At 39.3% G+C, this 11469-nt stretch overlaps 1 protein-coding gene across 3 annotated transcripts in view; it reads left to right on the forward strand.

Moving 5' to 3' along the window:
- tshz1 (teashirt zinc finger homeobox 1) overlaps positions 1 to 8254 on the forward strand; it is a 147799-nt gene extending 139545 nt beyond the window's left edge. For 2 of the 3 annotated variants that reach the window (XM_073930614.1, XM_068215044.2), the window contains one exon: positions 3626 to 8254. In XM_073930614.1, the coding sequence (XP_073786715.1) occupies positions 3626 to 7005 (3380 nt within the window). In that variant the 3' untranslated portion in view covers positions 7006 to 8254. Of the gene's footprint in view, positions 1 to 3402 lie in introns of those variants that run through there. The other variant, NM_001042746.1, reaches the window with a different exon arrangement.
- Positions 8255 to 11469: the final 3215 nt, after the last annotated feature.

Raw genomic sequence — 11469 nt, forward strand, 5'->3', positions numbered from 1 at the left:
AAAGCAGCTGATGAAACAGGAATTTAATCCTACCGCTCCTCATTAAGCACTTGGTCTCATGGACCTTTATTCTCTTTTCATTAAGCGAATTAAACGAGTAGCATTCTCTCTCTCTCTCTCCCTCTCTCTAGCTCTTTTTGTCTCGCAGCTGTGGGTGCCGACAGTGGGCTATCACTCTGTTTTTTCTGTCATAGCTCTGTCGGCACACAATAGAGTGAAGGAGCTTTTTTGTGGCTGAAACATGAAACCTTACATTTGTGAACATTATTGTTCTGTTCCTTTCCCCCCCATGTAATACATCTGACAGTACATCTTATTACCACACATTTAGCTGAGGAAAATAAGCATTTTCTGGTGTGGCGTAGGCAACATTTTGCAGTATCCTCTTTTTACCTTGAGAAATAAATGTGCACTTAGCAGTAATGCGCAGAGCAAAAAGAGCCACATTTGCACAAATAAGCATGAATGTGTTTTTCTGAAGCACGCAATTGTGGCCAATGCTGTTTTTGCGAAAAATCAATGCATTAACTTGGTCTTATCAATCCGCTGGGACTCTTTTGGTCAAAATATCGACAAGAGAGGAACACATTGATGCCAGTGTTTATAAAACAGGAAGTGCAGGGTGGATAAAAGAGTCCAGATGTACATACAAAACAATTTGACATCTACATGAAATATAAAATGACTCTTTACTACCTTAAAAGGATAGTTTAGCCAAAAATGATGTCATTCCATACCTATTTATTATTATGTTTTTATAATATTTAAAACCAGTGGGCTTTAAACCAGTGCTTCAACGACGTTAAATGATTTTGTCCACATATTACATATAGACAGAATTAAAGCTGGGCGATTAATCGAAATGTAATCAAAACTGATATTCAGATCCTAAAATCTTTTCGAAATTTTTCTGGTCGATTTCTTTCCTTACGTGTGGAGTCACGTGACTCCGCTCTTGTTAAGTCTGAGGCTGACTTGTACTTCTGTGGCCACTTGGCAGCCACATCTGCTCTCTGCTCATGTAGGACCCATTCTTGAGCCATACTTTGCACTGCATTGGCGGTGGTTGGAAGTTGCACTAGAGATCCCTAGAGACGGCATAGTTTGAGATGGCATATATTTAAATCCAGTGGGGTTTAAACCAATGCTTGACTACAACAACATTAATTCATTTTGTCCACATGTTATATATGCATAGAATTAGGGCTGCGAGATTAATCGTAAAGTAATAGAAATTGACATTCAGAACCTATAATCGATCAACAATTTTCCAGGTTGATTACTTTCATAACCATGTGTGGAGTCTGAGGCTGATTTATACTTCTGTCGCCACTTTGCAGCCACATTTGATCTCTGGTCAAGTAGGACCCATTCTTAAGCCTTACTTTGCACCACATTGACGGTTATTGGAAGCTGCTCCAGAGATGTCTTGAGACAGCATATTTTTCATAGCATTAAAATTATTATTTACATTAAATTATTTGTTAAATGCACTGTTTAAAATATAATTAACAGGATATACGAGAGTTATTTTATTTAGAAGACAAGCAGCTTATTTTCTACTTTTGAATTGAAAAACATTGAAAATAATTTATTTTATTTCCAAAAGTGCAAGTTAAGTTTTAATAAAAAAGTGACTTTGTTTTAGGCAATGTGTGTTTTAATTTCAGTTGTTCAACGTTGGCGATCAATAACTAATAAAAGATAGTAGTGTTTCCTTCAATTATTTTAATAATGTAACATTTATTCAAAAATCTCTCGCTTATAATATGTGAGCATATTTACTGTACAAAACTTGTCTGTGAACTATGAAGGTAAAAATTAAGTAAATAAAAAATCGTTAATCATTCATTAATTGTAATCAAGTTAAAATGTTAAAATAATCGAGATGTGGGTTTTAACCCAAATTGCCCAGCCCTACACGTAATGCAATAAAATTAGAAAGACACTATGGAATAAACAGAAAGCCCATCGACATCATAAGCCATCCCGTACAATTCTGGTTTACAAAGACATGTATAAACTGTAGAGCACAGGTCTCAAACTCGATTTCTGGAGGGTTGCAGCTCTGCACAGTTTTGCTCCAACCCTAATCAAACAGCTGATCCAGCTAATCAAGGTGTTCAAGACTACTAGAGACTATTAAGCAGGTGTGAGTTGGAGGTGGTTGGAGCTAAAGTATGCAGAGTTGCGGCCCTTCAGGAGTTTGAGATCATTGCTGTAGAGTATGATGAAATCAAAACATTACATACAAATGATAAATTGGTCCATAGGCTTTTTGTTTGTCACGTAACCGATTAAAGAATAGAGGAATTTGTCATATTGCTCAATACTTTCCTTCAATCAGTGACTATTTTGCTTCAAATTAAAAATAGACTTGCTTGTAAGAGCCCCTTTTTTTATTCCAAAGCAATAGTAATAACTTCTTGGCTGGAGTTAAACTGCTTATTTTGTATTGTGTACTCTATAATGAATGTATTTGTTCAGAAAATCTGGGATAATTTACAAGCTCTTTTACTAGAACATAATTTGGACATGGAATTGTTTGCTTTTTTATGTACAGTACAGATTTCATAATTAAATAGATGTTGTCTGACATTAAATACTTCTAATCACCCAGGCTGACATGGCTATGCAGTCAATGCTTAAATAACTGGCCTATCACGAGAAGGAAGGGTCTCTAAAGATGGTTGTGCACCTTGTCTTTTATCTCACTCACTTTTTCCCCTGTGGCTGCACACACTCTTGAATCCCTGAGAGTTAGTACAGCACGGACCATGACAACATGACATGCCATTTCCACTTGCATTTTAGCATGACTCGCTGCGAGAACTTCCATCGCCTCTGCCAACAGCATTGAGGCAAGCTGCACCCCGCGCTGCATCCCTGGCAATAACTCAGACGCAATCTCACACTCAGAGGAGTCTAGCTTGGCTAGTGCATGGGAGAACTGGATCAATGTCACACAGAGTTTGTGCCCTCTAACTACAGGAGGAAAAGGAGAATGAAAAACAGCGAGAGAGAAGTCAATAGGGTGTTCATATTTAAGAATAATTAATTCATGTAAACCAAGTGGTAGGGGGTAAATTATGTATTGTCCATTTGCATCAATTTCAAAATTACAGTATTCCTAAGTATATAGTTGTTCATTTGCACTTAATTCCATGACATTGTAATGACAGGTAAAAAAAAAAAAAACAGGGAACAGTTAACCTGTATTAATTATTTTTTCTGGATGTCTTTTTTTTTACTCTAGAGGTCTGATTTTCAAAGGAGGACTCTTCTCTGCCCTCTTTACCCTTGCTGAGCTGTTACACAGGATAGCTTTGTTAGTCTCAGCAGTGAAGGGTGCTATCTATCATAGTCAAGATATGGATGTTTGCCACTTTATAATTGCAAACTTGCGTCCTCTGCCAGGACTATTGACAAAAATCTCTCTAGGATCATTATACAGGCATGCATATACACGAACATGGGCAATGATACATTTTCTCATACATATTCCTTTGAAAGCAACAGAAATGTAAAATGATTTCACTTATTCTACAATTCATGTTAAAGTTGCACATTTTGGGTACCATTTTGTCTCATCATCTCTTTTTTCCTCTCTGTTTTGTTTTCTCAGCCTATGTGCCGGAGGACGAGCTTAAGGCAGCTAAGATCGATGAGGAGCACCTGCAGGATGACGGACTCTCCTTAGACGGTCAGGATGCAGAGTACCTGTGCAATGAAGAAGACGATGGGCGTGAACAGCTGAGCTACCAGAACTCTCCACTCAGCAATGGCACCAACCCAGATGCTGGGTATGGCTCACCCCTTAGCGACACCAGCGATCACCTGGCTGACTTTAAAAGCACCTCCTCCAAAGAGGGCCAGGATAAAGAGGAGGTTGAAGACATGGACACGGATGCCAAACTATCATTGCAGGATAGCCTGGCACAGATGAAAGCAGTCTATGCAAACTTGATTTCAGATGCTTCCTGGTCGAGCATTACAAAGGACATTATGAAAAGCAAGCAGGTTAGTGCTAGTAGCATTAACAGTACTTCAAGCAGCCACAAGGGGAACAACAGCGTCGCGAACAGCCATGCAAGTACCATTGCAAGTAGCGGAGCTAGCAGCAGCAGCAACGCTAGTGCTAGCACAAAGACAAACGTGACACAGAGCAGCAATTCTACAAAAGCCACCACATTAACCAATGCCAACAATGGAACCATCAATGGTGCTAACAGTGGGGGTGTTGCATATGACTGGCACCAAGCAGCACTTGCTAAAACCTTACAGCATACGCCCTACCACTTAATGCCTGAACCAAGTCTCTTCAGCACAGTGCAGCTGTACCGGCAAAACAATAAGCTGTATGGGCCTGTGTTTACAGGTGCCAGCAAATTCAGATGCAAGGACTGTAGTGCAGCCTACGACACGCTTGTAGGTCTCACGGTACACATGAATGAAACAGGTCATTACCGTGATGATAACAAGGACAAGGAGGAGGACAGGGGCAAAAAATGGTCTAAGCCAAGGAAGCGATCCTTAATGGAGATGGAGGGTAAAGAAGATGCACAGAAAGTTTTGAAATGCATGTATTGTGGCCACTCGTTTGAATCCCTACAAGACTTGAGTGTCCACATGATCAAAACTAAACACTACCAGAAAGTGCCTCTAAAAGAACCAATGCCAGCTCTTGCCTCAAAGCTGGTGCCCTCCACCAAAAAGCGAGTGTTCCAGGACCTGATGTCTCCATGCTCACCTGACTCAATCTCTAGCACCCCTGGCATTCCATTAGCTGAGACTGCACCCACCAAAGATCCAAAAATTTCAAATCCATACGTCACGGCTAATAACCGTTATGGCTACCAAAATGGTGCAAGTTATACCTGGCAGTTTGAGGCCAGAAAAGCTCAAATTCTCAAGTGTATGGAATGTGGGAGTTCCCATGACACCTTGCAGCAGTTGACAGCCCACATGATGGTGACCGGTCATTTTCTAAAAGTCACAAACTCTGCATCAAAAAAGGGAAAGCAGTTAGTGTTTGACCCGGTGGTGGAAGAGAAAATCCAATCCATTCCTCTTCCACCCACAACAACACGCTTACCAGCTCCTGCTATCAAGTCCCAACCAGACTCTCCAATACACCCCTCCATTATGGATGATCGGAAGGAGTTGGAAGAAGAGAAATTTGAGGAACCTGAGGAAAAGAAAATCAAGCAAGAGAAGGAAGACCCTTCTGAGAGGGTTGAAAAGTCTGAGAAACTCAGCCATTACAAATATCTTCGAGAAGAGGATCTTGAAGAGTCTCCTAAAGGTGGCCTAGATATTCTCAAGTCATTAGAAAATACAGTCTCCAGTGCAATCAGTAAGGCTCAGACCGGTACACCCACCTGGGGTGGATATCCCAGCATTCATGCTGCCTACCAGCTCCAAGGGTCTGTGAAATCATCTATACCTGCTATCCAGAGTGTCCAGATTCAACCAACATTCAATGCCAGCAGCTTAAAATCTTTGACCTCTGACTCCAGCACTCTGATACATTCTCCTAGCAGCCCATCACCACCACCAAACCATAAAAGCAATGTCCTAGCCATGGAGGAGTTGGTGGAGAAAGTGACAGGGAAAATTCCATCAAAGAAAGACAGGGATGAAAAATTAACTGAACGTAATTCCAAACATCTTACTGCTGAATTACCCTCTCCGGTTCTCAAAGAGAGAAAAGACCTGCCAAAACCAGATGATCTTACTAAGCCAACAAAGAATGGCACTGTAGATAAAGACCTAGAGCACACTCCAGTTCGAGAAGGAGAATACAAGGAAAGCCATGCAGATAATCCCATAAAAAATGGAACGGATGCCCTCAAAACGCAAGTCAGCAATGGTTGCGGTAATTTAGGAATCATCACTGACCACTCACCAGAGCAGCCTTTAGTTAACCCCCTCAGTGCATTGCAGTCTATCATGAACACTCATTTGGGTAAGGCTTCCAAAACAGTCAGTCCACTCCTGGACCCCTTAGCAATGTTGTACAAGATTAGCAACAACATGATGGAAAAACCCATGTACAATCCAGCTCAGGTCAAACAAGTGGAGCCCATCAACAGATATTATGAAAATGACGACGATCAGCCCATGGACTTGACAAAGTCCAAAAGTGGCATTGGCCCCACAAATAACTGTACATCCACCATTATAAGCAACAGCAGCATCACAAACAGCACCCGACCCATCTTATCCACGTTGGCTGAACAAGTCTCATCTCCTCTTCGGGAGAATGCCCTAATGGACATCTCTGACATGGTAAAGAACCTGACTGGTCGCTTGACACCAAAGTCGTCAACACCTTCCTCTATATCAGAAAAGTCAGATGCAGATGGATGTGCTTTTGAGGATGGTCTGGAGGATCTTTCACCTATTCAAAAGAGGAAAGGCAGGCAGTCAAACTGGAACCCTCAGCATCTGCTGATTCTTCAAGCTCAGTTTGCATCCAGCCTTCGAGAAACCCCTGACGGAAAGTACATAATTACAGACTTAGGTCCTCAGGAGCGTGTACATATTTGTAAGTTTACAGGTCTCTCTATGACCACCATCTCCCACTGGTTGGCGAACGTCAAGTACCAACTCAGACGGACAGGTGGAACCAAGTTCCTGAAGAACATAGACTCGGGCCATCCACTGTTCCTGTGTAGTGATTGTGCCTCCCAGTTTAGAACTCCCTCCACATACATTAACCACTTAGAGTCCCATTTGGGCTTTAGTTTGAAGGACCTCTCAAAGTTATCAATAGACCTCATAAGAGACCAGCAAGCAGTCACAAAAATGATCACAGACAAGACATTCCGTGCCCTTGACTTGAATGAGGAAGACTCTAATTCCATATTTCAGTGCAAACTGTGCAATAGGACTTTTGTCAGCAAGCACGCAGTGAAACTGCACCTCAGCAAAACACACGGGAAGTCACCGGAGGACCACCTGATCTTTGTTACTGAGCTGGAAAAGTTAGAAAAAGCCTAAGGAAAGCAGGCTGGTGGCAGTGAAGTGACTGAATTGAGAATCATTGCACTACATCACTGTACTGCACTGCGCCTGAACTGAGCCTTCAAAATCAGTCCAACTTGTCGTGAAACTGCCTGATTGGACCATGATCTGTTTCAGTTTTTTTTTCTTCCTCGTTGTTTTCAGTCTCTTTGTTTCTATCTCTTGCTTTGTACTGTATTTATCTAATACGTGTTGGTTATGTGCATGTTCTGTTTTTTTAAACCTTTTCTTTCTTTCTGAGTGACTTTACATTCAAACAGAATTTACAATTTGTACTCTGTTGAATTGGGAATGAAACAAACATGGTATCCATGGGCATGGTCTAAAACAAAATGGCAAAAGAACTTCTGAACAGAACGATTTGCATTGTACTGAACACTTACTATGTCAAAAAAAAGACTGACTTCATTAAAGCACTCTGTAGTGTTGAATGTTATGAGAATATGTATAAAATGAGACAGAGCTATTTTGTTAATTTGAGCTCCGATTTTTAGATATTGGCTTGACATAAATCAAACTGCAACCCTTTGAAGTGAAAACAGTGCATTGTAGATTTTGTTGAGTCTTCTAAACCTCGAAGGATATTGGAGATTTTGACGGGCTGCCTCTGATTATACACTTTGGTTTTTTCAAAGACATTTCTTTGTTTTTAATCATTGTTTTTTGTTTGTTATTGTTAAGTATCATTTTATACAGTAGCAATTTGAAACGTATGCTTTGGTACCACTATTCCTCTTTCTATGGTTTGGCTTCAGATTCAACCTGTAAAGACTTAATTGAAATCTTATATACAGCACATATATTTAAATGATCAGCGAAGATGTGTAAATTTCCATCGTCATATCTTGCCAATTGCCGCAGCTCGACATTGTTTGTATGGTGTGCATTCTTTTATATTATCATTTTATATATAGTAAACGAAAAGGAAATAATATGTACAGAGATGTATATGCAGTATATGTGCTGTAGAACCACGATTCATCCTTTAGTTGAACTAAGTTCTCTGATGTGGTAAATATGACTTGACTGAAGGAGTTGCATCGCTGTCGATGCATGGCATACGAGTTGGAACCAAGCAATGCAAAACATGAAATACAGTACATTTCAATGTTTTCTCATGCCATTGTGAAAAGTCCCATCGATTCCCTTAATGAAAAAAGAAAAAAGGAAAAAAATGTTTTTGTCCCTCAATTGTAAAATAAAACCTGAAGCATTTCTTGATTAATCCTGTTCCCTGATTGGTTATTCGCATCTCTTTTTTCTTTCCCAGCTCATTTGACTGTTTAAAAAAACTTGCAGCTTCCACCGTATTTCAGCTACTTCAACTTGAAATATTCAAAGATCCATTGTCCATTTTTGCCTTTTGTTATTCTTTGAATGCAACACCTTTTCTGTGCTGTATGTAAATGAGAGCGATGTTTCCAGACACAACCCTGCTAGTAAACAGAAAACGCTCTCTCGCTGGAGCCAAAATGGGCACAGAGCTTGTGGATTTAACGCTTTTTCGTAAAGCCTGTATATCTGGCTTCTCAGGACCGATTCTGTAGCATTGATCCAGCCCTTCCTCTCTTTTTTTTCGAAGGATCTTAGTGCAGTCCCTGTACGTATTCTATGTAAATTACAGCAATCATGACAACTGCGACATTGTGAGTACCTGCAGAGCAGAGTGAAACATCGGCAGATAGACGCAGTTTAAGCAGATTTGCATATTTTTTTTTTCCCCTCTCTCCTGTTCACACAAGCACTCTCCAAGCATTTCACGGGGTTTTCAGACTTAGAAATAAATGCCCAATTTCTAGTGGGAATCAAAGATTTACTCTTTTCAGCTCAATTACTGAGTGATTATACGTGTGGACACAGGGGGCTTGAGGGGGAACGAAACAAGTACGGCAAAGGACTGAAATATGCAGTGTTTGCACAATAATCTCAATCTCCATTTGAAGCCGCTTTGGGGAGTTGCAGTATCAAACCCCTTGTTAGTTGCCCTATTTGAGAGTATCCTCTCACTCAAATTGGCATGTTTTGATTTCCCAGTGGTCCCATACTGAATATTCTGAGCCTCCATCTGCTAGTTTTGCTTTCCTCAATTACTGCAATTCTTTTTCATTTTCATTCAAAAGGCAGGATATTCTGTGCAAACTATTGGAAATATTAAGCCGTATAAATCCACAAGTACACTGGTAAAAATAAAGCTTCCAAAGGTGTTTTTTGCAATGATGTCACATAGAAAAAAACACATTTTGGCCCCTCAACTGAATCATTCTTAAAAGAAAACTTCTTTTTCTTAGTGTGAAGGACATTTTAACAATCTTTAAACCCTTTTGAGGACTTTCAATGATGGCATAAGGGGCTTTACCACCAGGCAGTTATAGGAACTAGCACCTGAGAACCATATTTTCACTTCAGGTCATTTTCCTGGTTGCATTTACACCATCACTATGAACCATGCAGTGATACAGTATATGTCAAATAACCATTCATTCCTTTTCCTTCAGCTTAGTCCCTTTATTTATCAGGGGTCGCCAAAGTGGAATGCACCGCCAACTATTCTGACAGCTGATGCATTTCCTGCTGCAACCCAGTACTGGGAAACTCTCATACACCCATTTCCACACATTCACACTGCATGCCTTTGGACTGTTAGGGAAACCAGAGCACCCAGAGAAAACCTATGCGTAAACAAGGAGAACATGCAAACTTCAAACAGAAATGCAGACTGGCCCAGCCAGGACTTAAACCAGTAACCAGTTTTGCTCTGAGGAGACAGTGCTAACCACTGAGCCACTGTGCCACCTTGTCAAATAACCATGACATTCAATTCAGCATTAAACAAAATAAGCAACTAGAGAATGAAAAACATTGTTAATAAATAAAATAGTTAATTTTTTGTTGTGGGGTGTGGATTTTAAGGAATGGAGTTTGAATAATAGATCAAGCAAAGAGGAGGGAAGAAATAGAAAGGTAGAGAAAAGTGGTAGGTTAATATTTTAACATAGTTCTGGAAACTAATATATATATATATATATATATATATATATATATATATATATATATATATATATATATATATATATATATATATATAATGATAGGGGCTTTTACACCAGAAGAATTGCTTAATTTAGCCAGAGATATTGACTTATTTACATGGTTATACTGTATTAATAAACTATGTTTAGGAATGACTTTTTGGGGAACTGAATTATCTCTTTGTTTACAGTAGGGCCTAACCTACCACAACCAATTAAATAAATGTTCACTGAGTGGCTAAATGCATGCTAAAAAAAAAGCACAATAGTAAGTGTTACGAGACATAAATATACAGAAAGCAACTGTTACTGTCATTTACCTATTGTCTGTTATGATATGTGTAGCACTCCAAGTAATAAATGTGTGTTATCTAGACTTTATTTACATGAGTTTTTAATCCACATACACTTCCTAGATGTGCTTTACGCTCGTCTGATGCTGGTCTTTTAAGGCTCAGTCAATGCAGCTAAAATATATGCACTGGAAAACCCAGCAGTCAACTTTATCAAATTAAAGGAGTGTAGTTAACTCAATTGACTGAAAGACAATTCTACTAAATTGGAAAGAGTTTTTCAGTTTCGAACTAAGTGTTGAAATTAATAAGTTAAATACCTCATTATTTTAACTTAAATGGAGCAAGTTCACAATACTCGTATAGATTATTATTTTTTTTTATTAGTATTTTTTTTTAGTACCTCAAACTGTTTGAGTTGGGATTTACAGTAGTCAGTTGTTTTGAGTTATCTTCATTTATTGGGTTTTACTGTGCTCAAATTGCTTCGTTTGACTTTGGACTGTGGGCGAAACCAGAGCACCCGGAGCAAACTCTACACAGAAATGCCAACTAACCCCAGCCGTGACTTGAACCAGTAACCTTCTTTATGAGAGGTGATCGTGCTACCCACTGCGCACCGAGACACCATGTTTATTATTATTATTAACATTATCTATAATTATGTCACACAATGTAAACACTGCTGTGATCACAGTGTCCACCATCCTCTTGTTTATTTTATCAGTCACCTTAAATGACTTCGGAGAACAAAGTTTAGTTTTGTTTTTTTCCTTAAAAGACCACACTAGTGTTTAGTTCCTATAACTCTAAATGAGGAACTAAATTATTCTCCCCAAAAATGTGTTCCTAGTTACTGTGATGCAAGCAGAGCAAAAAAACATGTACTTTTGCCAATAGCTCTCTAGGAACTATGAAAACATTCCTCAGGTGTGAAAGCCCCTACAGGAAAATAATTTCAGTGAACATTGAATTGTTTTCTTAATTTGAAGATCATTTAATCGTTAGTTAAGTTATGCAAGCAAATAGGAGTGTACAAAGATGAAGGCAGAAAAAAGTGGTGGGTAAATGATGTTAACCAATAGTTCTAGGAACTATAGTTGCATCCCAAATCGCAT

Source organism: Danio rerio, chromosome 19 (assembly GCF_049306965.1).
Source record: "Danio rerio strain Tuebingen ecotype United States chromosome 19, GRCz12tu, whole genome shotgun sequence".
Lineage (NCBI taxonomy): Eukaryota > Metazoa > Chordata > Actinopteri > Cypriniformes > Danionidae > Danio > Danio rerio.